Here is a 17429-nt window from a genome sequence, read left to right on the forward strand (position 1 = left end):
AAATTGTCAACGCTTACAAATGCTGGTACTCTGAATGTGAGTTGGAATGGCCTCTTGGAATATTTGAAAAGAAGTGAGAGAATGTCTGCAAGAAGACTTCCAGTTTGGGGGAGCTTTTACATTAAAATCATATTTCCCTACATTTCTGCTGACTCAAGGAACTGTAAGAACAAGAAAATCACTGTGGCGTAGGCAGTAAGATGAGCTGAAAGGTACAAAATGTTGTTTTAGGTACAGCAAATAATTATAGCGGATGCATCTAAAAACAAAATGAAGCCAGTGATATTGATGCCTGGCTGGCAGTGTGAGCCAAGACAGTACATTACACATTGGAACAACAGCAAAGAATACATCAACACATACTGTTGGAAACCACATCATAGGAGTGAAGACCGGTCTCAGTAGTGTTTTGATAAATAATGTCACCATAATCCAAGACTGGTAAGAGCAGCTGAGAAACAACATTTTCCCGACATGGAAGCAATTAATTTTATGATAAATTTATTTTAAACAGAAGTTAAGTTTGTTCATTATAGGTTGTACATGTGCTTTGAAAGAAAGCAACAAACATCTGATTATTTAAAAATTTCAACAGGTTCAAGCGGAGATGTATAAAAAAAAACAAGTTGAGACTATTCCTAGAGTTATTTGTACTTTTCTATGGAACAGCATGGAGTATGATTTCGATTCTTTTAAAAGAAGCGTATGATAGCCATTGTTAAACACAATTAAAATCATGATAAATGACCCGCACTTGTAAAGCGCCTCTCAGAGTAAGGACTCCAAAGCGCTTTACACTACAGTGTATCATTCACCCATTCACACACCCATTCACACACTGGTGGGGATGAGCTACGATGTAGCCACAGCTGCCCTGGGGCGCACTGACAGAGGCGAGGCTGCCGAGCACAGGCGCCACCGGTCCCTCCGACCACCGCCAGCAGGCATGTTGTTGAGCATTTTCTATATTTGTAATAATTGGTTTAGCACAAATAATAGTATAATTATATTAATACCCCCAAGAGGACAAAAAGGATGATTAGGATTTTTTAAGCTTTAAGATAAGAAACTAAAATGTTCCTAAAAGGCTAAATAGCACACAAGTGCAGTAACAGCTTTCAGACACTGGAGGGCAGCAACTCCCCATCTTCCCTTTTTTTCTAAATTTTGTTGGAAACCTGTTGTTCTATTTTTTGCCAGCAGAGGACGCAAATTCCCCTTCTTTCAAGGCAACAAAACAGTGGTGTTTAGAGGAAGTGCTTCTAAGGAACCTTTTAAACTTTATGGATCCATTTTCTTCTTCTCATTCCACTCTTTCTCTTCATTCATATTCATGTTTCTAAGCTAAAACATTCTCTTCTAAAATGGTTAAAAAGAACAATAGCGTAGTAACATCTTTCAGATACTAAGTCAAGTCAAGATGTTGATGTATAAAAAAACTTAAAACCTCCAATTACACAGTGGAAATTTTTTATTTTCACATTATGTCTTAGCAAGCACAGGAGGCCAATCCTTACCAGATAATATTTTGCTAATATTTTATTCAGGATTAGAGATTTTCAGTAGTTGTAGGACTGCTCTAACATACAAAATATGATGCAAAAGCCCATTTGTTTCACTAATTCGACTGAGATCATTTTCCTTTACAGGTGTTCTGGATTCATTAGCTGATTGGTGTTTGGCACTTTGAATATGGAATATTAAACCTTTCCACAACAGTCTAATTGTCTGAGATTAATTTCGGATTTGGGTTTTTATAAGCTGTAAACCATAATGATGCCAATTACAACAAAGGTTTGAAATGCATGGCTTTGCATATATTGAGTGTATCTCATATATTCGTTTCACCCTTAAAGTAGAAGTACTAAAATAAAGTTTTATACCACCTCACAGGCGTTTCTAGCCAGCTTTTGGGGTGCTGAAGCACTCTTAAACTGAATCTGAGAATCCCTAAAGTTTGAGATATATTTATTTATTTGATTATCTATTTTTTCTACTGTTTGTGGTTATCAGTAACCCAATAGAACTGCAGTACTTCTTTACTGTTTGTTCTTTGTATAAGTAGATTTTTACAAGAATTATTTAGTAGAAAAACACCCTCAAAATGTTTTCCAAACACTGTGTATCGATGCGTTGAAAGAATGGGGAAAGTGCGCCCCCCGCGGGCGAAAAAGAGAACAACATTGGTCTCCAACAGCAGTGAGAAGGGAAGATGCTGCCCTCCCATGTCTGACATCTGGTACTACATTTTTTAGCTACAGAAGATAATATTTAGCCTCCAGGAGTATGGTGACCATGTTCCCGTATTTAAAGCGTCACCTGTAAATACATTAGCTATTGGAAGCATTCTAAAGTTTATTGTGAATACGAGTGCATGTCCCAGCTCCTCCAGGGGAATCCCAGTTTTCCCAGGCCAGCTGAGACATATTCCCTCCAGCGTGTCATTGTTATTTTGCGTCAGTGTGCCAATCCATTAGATTACAAGAACAAAACAGAAAAATCACATTTAAGTACAACACTACTACTCCTAATACTTGAAAGTAGGCTCTTAAGCTCAAGTCAGCCCTTTTTTGGACGTTTAGGACAGTATTTTCTTGTATGTTGGTCCTCAATACAACTTTACATAAATGAGTCAAAAAGTCAAACACAGAAGTTTTAGAATCAATTTATTAATTCTTTACCAACTAATGAGAAAATTATTTCATCAACTCAGATAGAGCATAAAACAGTTTTATCAAAATACATCATCATTTTCAGAAACACATAGAAACAGCCATAAATAGTATTTAAAACATGCAGATGTTTAGGGTCAACAGGGTTGTGTGAATGCTTCCGAGTGCCGAAGATCAGAGGCAGAACAGATCTTCCTCTTTTGTTGCACCCTTTCTTTTCCTCGTCGAGGAATCCTTCTGACAGCACAGCTGACACCTGGATGATGTCATCAGCCACAGCTGTAGTTCTTCGTTGACTGGCCTGTAGGGTCGATTAACAAAACACACATTTTGTGTCGAGTCAGATAAGCGTGAAAGAGCTCATTACAATGGTCAGGAGTCATTTTATGTCACATTACCCACACAACCTGATTTCTACAGCAGCCAGGTCAGAGCTTCTTCTCTCCTCTTCCTCAGATGTTCTGTCTTGCCTCGTCATGAAGCCCACTACAGCTCTCATACTCTGGATCCACCTGCTCTTCTTTGATCCCCATCCTTTTGGCATCCTCTGCAAAAACAACAACAGAAAGTTAGAGAATTGCCTAAAAGCTACAAACACCTTAGAATGACTTCACACGCGGGCGTTCTTCTCAGCTGCACATCAACAGCTGGAGGCTGTTACCTTTAGCTAGCTGCAGGTCAAAGGAGTACTGCATCTCCACCACCTCACGACCCACGGCCAGGCCTTTCATCCGGTCACGCAGTTCCTTCAGCTTTATGTAGAAATGCACCTTATCCTGTGCACGAGGGAACTGGGCACAGCGGGGGCTTGATGACGGCATCAGGAAACACACCTAACGTGGCACAACCGGCTCGTTTATAACCAGGAGTACATTTAAAAAAAACAACCACTTCCTGCTTCCACAAACCGTTTTCGTCTCAGGGATTTTGTAGGGTTGAAGGCCAAACTCCAGACTCTTGGCTTTTACGCCAAAGATTTCTTTGCAAAAAATTTCGTAAATACCTAAAGAAGCAGAACAAAAGCTTCAGCTCAGTGTCCTTAATGACCGGTGCGTTAATATTTAGAAGAATTGACCTTTTCCATTAAAAGCTGCTATTAACGGCTTGTATTTCTGGAGCTTGTCAAGCAGCTGCCGGCCTCCCTCACGGATTTCCTTGCTGGTAAGAACAGGACAGCGTATAATATTGGAAGAAGATGCTAGCGTGTGGGAATACTGACGCTGGAAGTGAACAATGATTGAATATTTCTCACCTGGAGAGGTCCTTGCTGCCAGGCGTGGTCCTTTCTACCATGTTGGTAAAGCCGATGCTGTACTTCTCGGGCAGACTATGGTCGTGCATGTAGTTGAGCTGCTGCTCGGTGAGACCAGACAGAAACAGACATTTCCCTCAAAGACAGAAAAAATAAAAACAAACCAATAACCAAATAAATCCATCAACAAACTAGGCAATCATATAGTAAAAGTAGCCTTTGTCCACCTGCTCCGCCTTACCTGCGATCCACCATTACCTTTTTTTATTTTTAGCATTTTAAAATTTTTATTTATTTAAAATTTGTGTCCTTGAGAAGTGTCTCGTGATTTTTATCCTGAGAGGCGCTATTTAAATGATCGTTTTCCTGCTTTTGTTTCATTTCGTTGTTACTCCTCTTCAATGACCTTCCATCAAACGACAGCATTGTGAAAAGCAGATCTATTCTGCTGCTGCAGAGAAGACGGCGGCCCAGGGCAGTGGCATGTCCTGACATACTGGGGTGGCCCAGCCGGGGTACTTGTTAATGTATGGATGGCACATATGATTACGCTTTCTTCTTTCTTTTGTGTGTGTGTGTGTGTGTGGGGGGGGGGGGGGGGGACGGACCCCAAATATTTTGCGGACAATGCAAAAGTCAGTTTAAACACAATCCAGTGGGATGGCACCTGGGGTGGTCGATCAGATTCCAGGGGTGGCATGTGCTACCCCATGGACACGCCCCTGGCTCAGGGGTTAGGAGTTGGCCCTGGAATGTGCTTTATATCAGACAAAGATACAATTTTCTAATTAATTATTTTATGAACAAAGGAAAAAGCTATCCAAACCAACCTGTTCCTGTGCGAAACAGGGATCACCATTTAATCATTGAATTAACTGATGATCTGTAAAGATGGGTTTACTTCCACCAGCCACACCCAGACCTGCGGAAGGACTCCAGCAGAACCCGTCTGACACCGCAAAGATCTGCTGCTCAACAAACCCAGAACAACATCTAAAACCCTGCAAGGTCAGAGGTCACGATTCAACAAGAAGAAAAAGAAGAAAGTATCATTTCTATAGTGCCTCTCAAGATAAAAATCACGAGGCGCTTCACAAAAAACAAAATGTAAAAATATAAAAAGGAATTTAGAAAATGTTTAAAAATATATTTTAAATGAGCAAAAAATAGACCATTGTGATTAAAAAAGGTAAAGAAAGAAAGAGAGAGAGTGAATAGGAAAGAGGGAAATCAGTGGATCCTGAGGAAGGTGGAATAGGTGGGGAGAGCAGAATAAAGAGAGAGTGGTGAAGAAGGTCATACAAAAGCCAGCTTGAACAAGTGAGTCTTCAGCTGCTTTTTGAAGGAGACCAGTGAGTCCACTGATCTCAGGCTCAGGGGGAGAGAGTTCCAGAGTCTGGGGAACACAGCAGCAAATGATCTGTCACCTTTGGTCTTTAGTCTGGTGCTGTACAACCAGTAGGCTTTGGTCACTGGACCTCAGGGACCTGCTGGGGGTGTAGGGACTAAGAAGATCACCAATGTAAGATGGGGCTTGTCCATGTAAGGCCCTATTGACCAGATCCAGGATCTTGAAATGAACCCTGAAGTTGACTGGCAGCCAGTGAAGCTGGAGGAGAAGCGGGGTGATGTGGAGAAAGGAGAAGAAGAAAGAGACTAAATGATAGAGTTCAAAGGTCAAAACCTCTGCGGGTCAAAAACGGCACAAAGACTTGTCTCACATTTACCAACAACCCCAAAGACTTCTGGGTAAAGACTCTGTGGAGTGAAGAGACAAAAGCAGAACTTTATGGAAGCCGAGTTTCCCCTTTCATCTGGAGTGAAACTAACACTAAAACATCACCATAGCAACAGTCAGACATGGTGGTGGTAGTGTGATGGTCTGGGGCAGCTCTGCTGCTTCAGGACCTGGACCACCCGTGGTCATGGATGGAACCATGATTTCTGCTCTGTAGCAGAACATCCTAGAGAAAGCCTGACCTTAAAGTGCCCGTTCCATCTCTGATGGTTGAATTAAAAGACCTCTGTAGATAAGAGCGTGACACGATTCCTCCACAGTGGCATTAGAGACTCGACTAGTTACCAGACACCGGATCCAGATGGGGTCAGTTACTTTTCCACACAGGACCCGGTTGGTTTGTAGACATTTGTTCTCCTAATAAATCAGATCATCATTTGAAAACTCCATTCTGTGTTTCCTCAGGTTATCTTTGTGACGGTTTTGTTGATTTGACACATTTAAATGTGACAAAAAGGCAAAACAGGAGAAATTTAATTTCTGTTTAGAATGAATGAATGTTGCTTTAGGTTGGACTGGTCTTTAAATACATTTACTGTACACCGTCAGAATTCTCTGTAGAAGTGGAAAAACCATTCAAACCCATGAATAGAGTCTGTAATATATTAAAGTGAACATCAGAAGGCGCGTTTGCTTCCTGTGTTTGCGAGTTTGGACATACAGAAATGGTTTCCTGGGTTCGGGTAATGATGTCCTTTGAAGGCTGACAACAGTCCTGGGTTGATTCCAATCTGAGGAAATATTGAAGAAATTATTTCAGTGAAATAAAAAATGAATTTTTGCTGTTAAACCAAAACCTAAAAGAGAGCTCATAAATGAATGTTTTGATTATAACTGAACAAATTCAGACATGTTGCATCAGATTCACAGTGAAACACTCACAATCAGAATGTCAAGGTTGTGGGTTATAACATCAGGGAGGGTTTTGGCCATCACTTCGTCCACCGACATGCCATTGAAGCGGTTAAGAGTCCTCTTGGCTTTTTTAGCAGCCTCAGCCTCATCTTCCTCCTCCTTTATCTCCTTGTTGTCCGCCTGCTGTTTAGAAGGTCGACCTCTTTTCTTTTTCAGTGGCGTCAACGCTGCAACAGGAAAGTAAATGAGTCATGACAATAAGTACAAAAACACACCGGAAGGATTAGCATCACTTTAGCATGTGTGGTGGTTCGACTGTAGGCTAACAGGTGTCTAATGCTGTTGGAGATGGCGGAGCGGTACATCAGTAACATTGCATGGGGTCCTACTGGACTTCAAGAGGAAATTTAGTCCAGTCAAAGTTCTTTATCTTTACCCTGAGGGGGGGGCTGAAGCCCCAGCTTTTGTTGCTGGACCGTATGCTGGTGTTGGACCAGATGTTGATGTGGAAGATGCTGATGGACAGTATGCTCATACTGATGCTCCTGCTGGACCATGTGTTGGTGCTGATGCTCCTGCTGGACCATGTGTTGGTGCTGATGCTCCTGCTGGACCATGTGTTGCTGCTGATGCTCCTGCTGGACCATGTGTTGGTGCTGATGCTCCTGCTGGACCATGTGTTGGTGCTGATGCTCCTGCTGGACCATGTGTTGGTGCTGATGCTCCTGCTGGACCATGTGTTGCTGCTGATGCTCCTGCTGGACCATGTGTTGCTGCTGATGCTCCTGCTGGACCATGTGTTGGTGCTGATGCTCCTGCTGGACCATGTGTTGGTGCTGATGCTCCTGCTGGACCATGTGTTGCTGCTGATGCTCCTGCTGGACCATGTGTTGCTGCTGATGCTCCTGCTGGACCATGTGTTGATGCTGATGCTCCTGCTGGACCATGTGTTGCTGCTGATGCTCCTGCTGGACCATGTGTTGATGCATGAGTTGCTGCTGTACCATATGATGATGTGCAGGATGCTGTGGGACCGCAGGGTACCGCTGGTGTTGATGCTCACTAAAGTTCTGCTTGCAGACCTGCTCCTGGTAGTGATTAGCGGCTGGGGGATAGCTGTGGTAAACAGGTCCCTGATACACTGACGAATCCCTTTGGACAGACACGGAAAGGCCTTCCCCTGGTTCTTCAGTGTAACTGTCCATCTGGTGATATGACATCACGTGTGGTGTGTCTGGATGCTGCTGACTGGCCTGGTAACTAGAGATAAAGAAGGAAGATAAAAATGAAGGCACAGGTCCTGTGGCAGCAAAACCAACCCAGATCATGTGTTGGGATGCTGGGCTAGTTGTTGCTAATACACACGGCAAATTCAAAAGAGTTAATTTTGGGGTGTTAAGCAAGAGTAGGGTTAATTTAATACTAAAAGAGTTATATAGTTTATATGTAACACTGACGTAAGTGTTAAAACCGAGTGTTAAAAAAGAACTCCTGAAAATCTAACTCTGAACTCCCACGGTGGCTAGAACACCTGCAGAGTTAATTCGGGAGACTCCACCCCTTTATTCTAAAAGTTGGACCGTAGTGACCATAGACATTTATATACAATATATTCATGTATTTTCAACACACCCATTCAACACATGTGGCTTAGTTTCATTTAGATAAGTAGCTTATGAATGGTGTTATTTAGTTTTGCTCATCAAAGTTTGCATTTGTCTAAATGCAACTTTCTTTTTACCAAATCTGCACACTGCTTTATGTCTGCAGAGGCAATCTAGTGGAATACCAGATTATAAATGTGGAAGCATTGATACATTTATTTGGTTAAGAAATAAACTGAGAGACCACACCGCCCATGTGATAATTTTATATCTTGTTTATCAGCTTCGTCTTCACCTGTTACAGTTGGACTTGTTTTACTTTCGTGGGTTCGAACATTGAAAGATCTCTTGGAAGCTTTAAACCTTTATAATGTGTTTATTGTTCACTCCCTGCATCTTTTGTTTTAAACTGTTTTAGTTTGGCTTAAAAATCTCAAGTACCTCCTTTCCTAGGTGATTTCCTGTATAAACACACAAAGAGTGAAATATTGTTACTTTAAAACTGTTTCATTAAGATCTGAAATTCAGCAAATTTTTTGATTAATTGACTGTTTTCTACATGTTTTACTTGTTATACGTATAATGGTAAACAGAATGTTTTATCTATTTATTATTTAGCTTGAGACCACTGTTCCTTTACACTTTAAATAGCAACGTACAATTTATTCACTCACGGTGGAAAATAATCAGTAGGAAATAAGAAAATGACGTAAAAACTCTGTAGAGAACATAAATTATACCAATAACACAAACCCGTTCTTGGTACAGTGTGAAGATGTAGCACGCGAACATGTTAGAGAAAATATAGATGAACGAAACACAGATGCATAAATATGTAACATACCTGTCGTACATTTTCTCCCGTGTTTTGAATAAGAAAACAGAGAAGTCTCAAAACAACAAAGACCATTTCATTTAAACGTTTCTCTGAATTGGGTTTACTGATTATTTATCGCCATCTAGTGTTGATGAGGTGCACTGCAAGCGTGGACCCTGCTGTTTTTAACGCTTTACATTTTAATAACTGCTATATTGTACGTTCGGTTGATTAAAACAATTCAAACCACATCGTTCTGCTCAATATTTCAAACACATGGAAGCTCAAAGGATATAATATGGCTTTAATCCCGACAGCATGAATTCTCACCACCAGACACTAAGTGGCAGCAGACCAAGACTTTGCGCATGCGCCTCCTAAATTATTTACGTAGAAGAAGGGTTCTATCAAAGATCGTAAGTTATAAACAGATGTTCCAAAATGAAAAACCCAAACAAACACACACAAAAAACATAAACAAAACAACGAACCGACACCTGATTAATCTCATTCAAGAACTTTACGATAAGATTATTATTTTCTTGTGAAAAAGTTTTAACAGTTTAAAACGAAAGTAGACAAATGCCCACTGCTAGCTTCAGAAGATGTTTAAATCAGCGTTTGTCTCAGAGTCACTTGTTTTTTTTTCCTTCTTAATTTTAATCCAGAATTTAACCTGCACCTAAACATTTATCTAACTAAAGTGGAAACGCATATAACTACATAACGAAATCAAAGAACAAAACATTTGATAAGAAACAGACGTGTAGGGATGCACAGCGAGACCTCTCTACTTTTTAGAATCATGTGTTAGCTAACAGCACTACATGCTCGCGTGTCTCACAGACTTCAGATTGTGAAAATAGCTTAACGTAGAAGGCGCTTTTCATTTATTTATAGATGTCGTAACCAAGGTAAGACTTCATAAGCTTTGCTTCAGGCCAGTTTGTCTGTTTATTTATCTATATGTGTATATCTGACAAACACAGGGCACTAATGTACACACATCATATATATTCGTCTGTTAAAAAAAACATGGAACGATTGCCTAGATAACCATTACAGTTGAATCTCTATAAAGCAACTCAGCCTTAAACCTAAATGACGTGTTCTTAAGAAATACTGTGTCCAGTGGTGCACCTAGAAAACTGTCAGATAGGGCCAGAGAAAATTAGGAGGTGGCTTACAAAAAATGGTACCTGTGGGAAAGTTTAGCTTGTAGCTGTGTATTGCATTGCTCCTTTATTATGTTTTATTAAAAAAAAAAAGGATAAAAATTAGACTTATGTATTTAACACGGGGTGGGGAAGCCTAATTCTGAAGGGCCGCTATCCTGCATGTTTTAGTTCAGTAGTAGACATGGCCGCCCTGGCCAACCATTGGGGGCACCACTGACTGTTTCAAGCATTGTGTTTACAAAAGGAGTGTAAATGTTTGTGGTGCGTTTACATGCTGCCAGTAACCCTTTTAAAACCTGAATATTCACAATAACCCGGTTCCGCACGGCCATGTAAACACTGCCAAAAACCCGGATATGCTCATAACCGGGTTTTTAAAAACCCGGATATGCTCATAACCGGGTTTTTAAAAACCCGGTTACTACACCTGGGGTAACCCTTTTCTAACCCGAATGTTTGGTCGTGTAAACGCATATCGGGATATCCCATCGACATAATATACGTGGACATCTTCTTTCCATAGGCTCCAATATCACTTTTTTGAGGCCAAATGGGAGGTGGCCACCACCGCCATTTTGACCGTGTCACAGGTTCCATCAAGCCCAAACAATTCCATAAAAGGGAAGAGAGGTGGAGCTGAGGGTGCGGCTGTAAGGCTGGGATCAACTGACGACACCCGGTCGAACTAGCTACAAGCTAACCTGAAGCTAACCCAAAGCTAACGCGGAGGTGGGAGCTAAGCTAACGGAGGTAGCAACCTAGCAACAGCCGGAGTTAACTGTGCACAACACCAGAGCTTCTGACACCAGCCCCAGCGGATGAGGGTGGAATTGCAATTTTTGGTACTTCCGGGTTTGACTCAATTTTAGAGCTCCGTTGTGGGGGCTTGGGATATCCCCATCAAAGCGTGTGTTCTGCGCATGCTCTGTTCGCAAGGAATCTTGGTCTTTTGAGTAGCGAGACGTCTTGTATGCGCCAGAACACCGGAAGTAAACAACAAGTTGGGAGCAACATGGTGAGTCGCGGCACAGCACCACACTTTTGGAGTGACGAGGAAACCTCTGTCTTCATCTGTCTGGTGAAAAGTATGAACATTGTGTCTTTTGTTGACGGCCGAAAGTACAGAGACAGCGAAATGTACAAGAAGGTAACCGCATATTGCGTCTTGACGTAGTCCATACGTCCTGACGCTACCCCAACGTCCACATTTAAATCGGGTTATGCAAGTTAGGGGTTACTTTCTATTTATGCTTGTAAACGGGTTATTCTGATCAACTCAGAAACCCGAATACCGACCTTAACCCGATCATAACCCGGATATTGGCTGCATGTAAACGGCAGCCTCGCCTCTGTCAAAGCGCCCCAGGGCAGTTGTAGCTACACTGTAGCTCATTACCACGTTTGTCATGTTTGTGTGAATGAGTGCATGGGTGAATGACTGGTTAGTTGTAAGGCGCCATGGGGGGTTGTAGAACCCTAGAAGATAATATAAATACAGGCTTTTTACCATTCACCATTTACTCTTGCATCTTCCTTTTCTCCAGGTTGAGTGAGATCACACCAGTTTGTAAAGATGCCAGCTGGAGTGTCGTGGCCTCGGTACATCAGGTTGTTTGGTGCCAGTATGTTGGCCATGTTTGCAGGAGCACAGGTGGTCCACCAATATTACCTACCTGATCTGGTGAGGGACAACATGAAGACCACTTAGTTTTAGGGTCATGCCCAGTAGATGTATTGCTAAATGATTTCATGTAAAGATACACCGAAACACTGTGTCTTACTAATAGTACTGTTGTTTTCTGCAAATGTTCTTATTGTTCTTATTGTTCTATCAGATTTGATCTAATCAATTCATAACATTTTACTTTTGCCACTCTTTTAGGGTTTAATAAACTATTAAAGTGAACTTGGATTTATTTTATATTTCAGAGTGTACCAGAAGTCCCGCCAAAGCCCGGAGAACTCCGGACAGAACTGCAGGGCTACAAAGTCAGAGAAGAAGCTGCTGCCGCCGCCCTAAAGAAGCTTAAAAATGAACAAAATGTGGACTGATGTAAAATATTTCTGCTTACACTTGAAAGTTGAAACTGTGTGAGGTCAGAGCTTTCTTAAATGGATGATTTCTCTTATAAGTGAATTCAACAAAATGCCACATTTTACATTTAACTGTCCAGGACAACGTTTCCATCTGAAGCTTTGCTACTTTTACATTTTTCATCATTTTCATCAAAAATGTTTTCACACGTTGGTCAGAGACTAAAGAGGTTGTTTTCTCCTAGAAAATAAAAGGTTTCATTACATTAAAATATAAAAATAAAACAATTGTTGTATTTTGTAGTTTATTCAGTTTATTGCAGCACTTTGTAGCTTTGATCTAAAATAACATCTGTTAGTTTGAGCTGTTTTTCTGTCCCGTTTATGCAGTTCTCTGATTAAAAGCTTGATCAGTATTGTGCTCATAAGGAGCCAGGCTGTTGTTGACAGGCAGAGCCTGGGGTCACTGTCTGGAGTGGTGCTTGATGGTGCACCTGGTGGACGTTTTGTTTTTGGTGAGTAGGTGATGGGGAAGTCAACTTTTACTGACTGCTTAAACTTTGACCGCCTTTTTTTCTCTATGAAGGAAACTTATGGGTTATAGTTTTAACTCATGGATCTCCCATTTATGCTATTATGGGGCATCAGTGCTTGGGATCCCCAAAGCTTTTGCTTGGAAATAAACTTTTTTTTAAATTATTATTAAAGTAAATTAAAACCAAAACATTGGACTTGAATCAATCAGTGGGCATGTCTACATATTCCCCTAATTAGCATCTTGGCGACTCAAGGATCAGACAGTTGCCACAGACTAATCAGCCTGGGATCATTTTCTAAAATTATCCACAAAAATGAAACTTGTAGAGGGAAAATAACCTTTTTTAGCAGACTTGATCGATTTTAAGAGCTAAAAATAAAGGCTTGCCTTTAAATTAAAAAAGTAAAAACAAATTTCCTGGAAAAAAATTTAACAAATTACAATTTCTGTCCACCAAACTCCCAATTCATATGCTTGATAATATACCCTCAGGGCATAGCAGCTTGAGTGTTTTCCTTTTTATTCCAAACCCTTTCCATAAATATAGAAATGATCCACGTAGGCTGCCATAGTTTGTTGTTTAAGTTTTAGCCAAATAAACCCCTCTTTTCAAAAGTTCGATCTCGAAAAAACCTTTCACGACGTATGACGTTATTAGATATGCACGTGCCGTCTCCATAGCAACATACTTAAACAGATTTAGGAAACATGGCGAGCCAGCGTGAGCGAGATGCTACGGATTATCTAGAGAAACATAAAATATTAGAGCTGGTGGAAAACCTGACGTCCATGCTTTTATTTCACAAGCCTGGTGAGAGCTTAATTTTAACTACTCGAGTTTTTTAGGTCGAAGAACAGATCCACAGTTATTAGCGTTCTAGCTAACACGTGACGTTACTAAGAGAGTTTTAACCTTAACTAATTTTACTTATTAAATAATTTGAGGGAAGCGACAAACCCAATAGTTTAAATATGTATTGCACCGGAGGTGGAAGTTAAATTTAAAGCTTCACATTAACATCAATCTTTAATGTAGGCTATAAACGAAGAGCATTAAAAAATAGAAATTAATGATGGATTAAAGCCTTTGTTTTGTTTTACTTTGTTGTGTTTTTTCCATTCCCTGTTTTATATTTTTATTTTTTTAATTTATTCTAAATGGAAATGTGTAAAATGGTGCAGAGGCTTAAAGTTTACACTTTAGACTACCTCCATTTGAAATAATGTTGACAATTGTCTATTTTTTAATGTTTGAAATACATAAAAAAACACAAACATTTTCTCCGTGGCCACGGAGATGATAATAAAGATAATTATTATCTTATAATAATAAAGATAATAAAGAGCCTAATTTCTCTAAATCATCATTAAGCCTGTTTGTTTAATTTAGTTGGATAAAAGCATTTAAAATATGAAGGTGACAATAAGAGTATTTATAAATCATTTCATTATGTAATGTTTGATGTTTGTTTCTCAGAGAATCCCAGAGAGTTTCTTGTTGAGCAGCTGGAGCAGCTGAAGATTTACGGATCAGGACCAGAACTGTTCAATAGTTCTAATGTGACTGCTGTCCTCAGGATACTGGACCCTATGAATAAACAATATATAACCTTTGCACAGTACAAGCATGGTGAGTGCTGCATGCAGTGTTGGGTAGTCTCTGAATACATGTATTTAGAATACTGAAGATGAGTAACTGTATTCATTTACAGTTACTATTATAAACCATGGTATTTAGAATACAACTACTTTCATAATACAACTGAAATACTTCTGCATTGCACTTTCCACTCGAAACATGAATAAATAAATTTTGGGCAACGTGTGACTGCGTTGTGTAGGCTATCTATCCCATAATGTCCCTAAACAATGTGCCTCTGTAACATTGACGTAATTTCACTTTAAAAGTGGGGGGCACATTGGGGGGGGGGGGGGGGGGGTCTTTACAGTATGCTCTAATGGGAAACAGGCTTGGAAAAAGTGGGGGGGACATGCCCCCCCCCCCCAAAAAAAATTACGTCCATGCTCTATAACCATAGTAACGCTATGGCTGAAATCATGAGAAGGCTACACCCCTGACTAGCAAGCACCAGTGTTAACATGAGTGACCATTCAGACCAGGAGGTGGAGTGAGTGAAGCCACAGTCTCAGCCAAATCAACCTTACTAACAGTGACAGATAAAAATGCATTCACTTCCTAGAAATTCAGGCAATTTTTCACTCTAGAAAAGTAGCAAAGTGCGCGGTCTCCCAGCTAACAACCTATTAGCTGCATCCAAAGACTCAATGTCTAATCTGAAAATACACCTTAAAGAGATATTCCACCCCAAAGTGAAATATTGTCTATTATCGTATTTCCCATAGTTAGATAAGTGAGAAAAAAGCATTTTATAAGCAGCGTAGTAATTCTCCAGATCTGGCAGCAGTTTGTTTGCTTTTGCCTAGCTTAAAAAAATGGAGTGAATGGGAACTAGTAGCATTTTGGTTGCAAATGACTCAACAATCATACCAGTTATTCCTGGTGAGGTCAATAATCATGGCGACTGCAAATGAAAAGTAAGAAGTAACATGAAGGATTTGCAGGAGCCAATATTCGAGTGTGTTTAACAGAAACCAGAGGCTTTTCTACCTCTGTGTTACATCCATGCACCATGCAGCGGCGGCTTAGGCCCAATCTCAATACTCGCACTGTGCTCTTCGGTCTTCAGTAAAGTGAACTTGGAGAAAGTGCGCTGTAAGGTTTCGAGTGTGTAGTACACAAGTGTGCAAATAATTTCAGAATAGGGAGCCTAAGTCACTTCCGCATCATGGGTCCCCGGAAGAACGAAAAAATAAATGCAAGTCAATGGGCTAAAAATGCTATTTTCTAACTCCGCTTGTTTTGTGCCATGTATTTCACGTATGATGTCCGTGTATTTTAAAGACAAATTCTGATACCAAGAACGCGCAAATTTTCGAACAGGGGGAAATGCTATTTTAGATTTTGTGTGAAAATAAGTCCAGGACTACAAATGTGCTTCACGAAAGTGACGTCATCAAATCAGACACGGAGAAAACTGAGGGAAAAGGGCTGTAAGTTCAGCAAACTTCCAACAGGAGGAAAGAACCACCATAAATCTGGCCATGTGGTAAGTAGCAGCTACGCTAGGGGAGAGGAGATTATGTGGTGACCTCACATATGCGACATGCCGATTTCTAGTTTGTAGTCATGCTAATTATAAAACTTTTACAAGCCAATAAATCTCAAAGTACGTGACTGGCGCGGTCAAAACACCCATCATTACTTTTCATTTAAATTGCAGCACAACATATGTGATCCAGGGCGTAAGGCAAAGCAGATTAGAAAATAGCGTTTTTAGCCCTGTGCTCGCACCCCTGGTCAGGATCGCACAATTGAAGGGCGCAAGGGTGGAAGTGCGAGTATTGGGATTGGGCCTTACAGCAGTGTTTGTTGTATTTAGGTGTTTTATTAGGCAAGCATTAATGTAATGAATGTTCTGAAAATGTTGCTGTGCTAATACAGTAGCAGCACTAAGAAAACGTTCCTCTATTTTAATCAAACAATTGGGTGTTCTTTTTAAAGTCCTCAGCTCTAAATACTTCACTATTTACATTATAAAGAGATGTAAGGTTTGACCTGAACACCCTGTGCACCAGCATCACATGTAATGTTTTTATTCACAACATAGAATAACTCGCATAAAACTTTGTGTTGATCCGCTTAACAAAGCCTATGTGCATTTTCAGTGTAACTAAACTAAAAGCTGTGTGATCTAACTAAGATGCGTGGACTATTTGTTCCAGCAGCTCTGACCATGCTTGGCATCAAAGACATCAATGAATGTCCTGAAGGAGTGAATGAAGACAGAATATCTCATGAGACATTCAGAACAGAAGTGTAAGTGCAACTTATGAAATCTAACCAGCATTTTAACGTGTTTTACATTCATCCTTTTGTAATTTCTTTTCTGTTTTTTACTTTTACAGGATGAACTCTGCCACTTATGCTCAACTTTGAAGGGCTATGATATTTTCCAAGTCGTGTTAGGCAGATATGGGTTTTGTTGACATTTTTCATTCATATTATTTTTTGCTATAAATTTCTAATGCAATGTGTTTTGTTATCGCCAGGTTAAATAAAAAGATGTAGCACCATCTGAAGACTATCTAAAAGCATTCTGCTCTGTTTCATGAAGGTAGTCTTGTTATTTTAGCCATTAATAGTTCAGTTAAAATCCCAAACACTGTTTACTTCATGTATCAGGGGTTAAATCCACTTGATTTCAGGTGCATGCCACCACGTCTCCACTCTGGGAAATTGTTTTATTTTGTAATTGTTATGAGTGTCACTTGAATAATTTAACAATGCTGCAGTTTCATAATCATGAAAAGCAACAATGAACGCAACTTTAAAGGAAACCAAAGGAGTTTGTTAATAAAAAGCTACGCCTTCACACTTATATAAGGTTTTTTTTCTTTCAGTTACGTTACGTAGGTTATTGGAGAATACGTAACATAATGGATGCCAACTTTTTATTGTGCTGCGTTGTTTATTTTTAATTTTTTAAATTATTTTCATTATTGTGCTGCGTTGTTTTTTTTACTTTATTAATTTTTTTATTATTGTGCTGCGTTGGTTTTTTATTTTATTTTATTATTTTTTTTATTATTGTGCTGCGTT

The 17429-nt window shown here is 40.0% G+C and overlaps 3 protein-coding genes across 6 annotated transcripts; 2 read left to right on the forward strand and 1 right to left on the reverse strand.

The window, feature by feature from the left end:
* Window positions 1–2779: 2779 nt before the first annotated feature.
* Window positions 2780–9160, reverse strand: LOC107388370 (G/T mismatch-specific thymine DNA glycosylase). Of its 3 annotated transcripts, none has more exons than XR_008559518.2 (10): window positions 9026–9160; window positions 7014–7837; window positions 6605–6804; window positions 6384–6453; window positions 3925–4060; window positions 3748–3830; window positions 3581–3675; window positions 3334–3505; window positions 3071–3219; window positions 2780–2973 (listed from the first exon to the last, which is right to left on the reverse strand). XR_008559518.2 is itself a non-coding variant. In XM_054732808.2 (10 exons), exons 1-9 carry the CDS (start codon window positions 9034–9036, stop codon window positions 3125–3127), a joined length of 1686 nt encoding a protein of 561 aa, XP_054588783.1. In that variant the 5' UTR covers window positions 9037–9160; the 3' UTR covers window positions 2839–2973; window positions 3080–3124. The 3 variants fall into 3 exon arrangements, 2 of the variants coding, with proteins under 2 accessions (XP_054588783.1, XP_054588782.1); XM_054732808.2 differs by having other exon boundaries at window positions 2839–2973; window positions 3080–3219; XM_054732807.2 differs by lacking the exon at window positions 2780–2973 and having other exon boundaries at window positions 2985–3219.
* Window positions 9161–9780: 620 nt separating this feature from the next.
* Window positions 9781–12498, forward strand: uqcc6 (ubiquinol-cytochrome c reductase complex assembly factor 6). Its single transcript, XM_015963858.3, has 3 exons — window positions 9781–9912; window positions 11721–11857; window positions 12106–12498. The coding sequence occupies exons 2-3, from the start codon at window positions 11750–11752 to the stop codon at window positions 12226–12228; spliced, it is 231 nt and encodes a 76-aa protein (XP_015819344.1). The 5' UTR covers window positions 9781–9912; window positions 11721–11749; the 3' UTR covers window positions 12229–12498.
* Window positions 12499–13251: 753 nt separating this feature from the next.
* Window positions 13252–16905, forward strand: efcab10 (EF-hand calcium binding domain 10). Of its 2 annotated transcripts, none has more exons than XM_015963857.3 (4): window positions 13252–13559; window positions 14226–14378; window positions 16553–16646; window positions 16736–16905. In XM_015963857.3, the coding sequence occupies exons 1-4, from the start codon at window positions 13457–13459 to the stop codon at window positions 16764–16766; spliced, it is 381 nt and encodes a 126-aa protein (XP_015819343.1). In that variant the 5' UTR covers window positions 13252–13456; the 3' UTR covers window positions 16767–16905. The 2 variants fall into 2 exon arrangements, with proteins under 2 accessions (XP_015819343.1, XP_054588785.1); XM_054732810.2 differs by having other exon boundaries at window positions 16556–16646.
* Window positions 16906–17429: the final 524 nt, after the last annotated feature.

This window comes from Nothobranchius furzeri, chromosome 4, assembly GCF_043380555.1.
Source record: "Nothobranchius furzeri strain GRZ-AD chromosome 4, NfurGRZ-RIMD1, whole genome shotgun sequence".
Classification (NCBI taxonomy): domain Eukaryota; kingdom Metazoa; phylum Chordata; class Actinopteri; order Cyprinodontiformes; family Nothobranchiidae; genus Nothobranchius; species Nothobranchius furzeri.

Coding starts and splice junctions, on each gene's coding strand:
- LOC107388370 (XM_054732808.2), bottom strand. Junction 6,805..7,013: donor GCTTCAGCCCCCCCCTCAGG/GTAAAGATAAAG, acceptor TTCCTGTTGCAG/CGTTGACGCCACTGAAAAAG. Junction 4,061..6,383: donor GAACCCAGGAAACCATTTCT/GTATGTCCAAAC, acceptor TCTGTCTTTGAG/GGAAATGTCTGTTTCTGTCT.
- uqcc6 (XM_015963858.3), top strand. CDS start 11,750: ATGCCAGCTGGAGTGTCGTGGCCTCGGTACATCAGGTTGTTTGGTGCC. Junction 11,858..12,105: donor AATATTACCTACCTGATCTG/GTGAGGGACAAC, acceptor TTTATATTTCAG/AGTGTACCAGAAGTCCCGCC.
- efcab10 (XM_015963857.3), top strand. CDS start 13,457: ATGGCGAGCCAGCGTGAGCGAGATGCTACGGATTATCTAGAGAAACAT. Junction 14,379..16,552: donor CTTTGCACAGTACAAGCATG/GTGAGTGCTGCA, acceptor TATTTGTTCCAG/CAGCTCTGACCATGCTTGGC. Junction 16,647..16,735: donor GAGACATTCAGAACAGAAGT/GTAAGTGCAACT, acceptor TTACTTTTACAG/GATGAACTCTGCCACTTATG.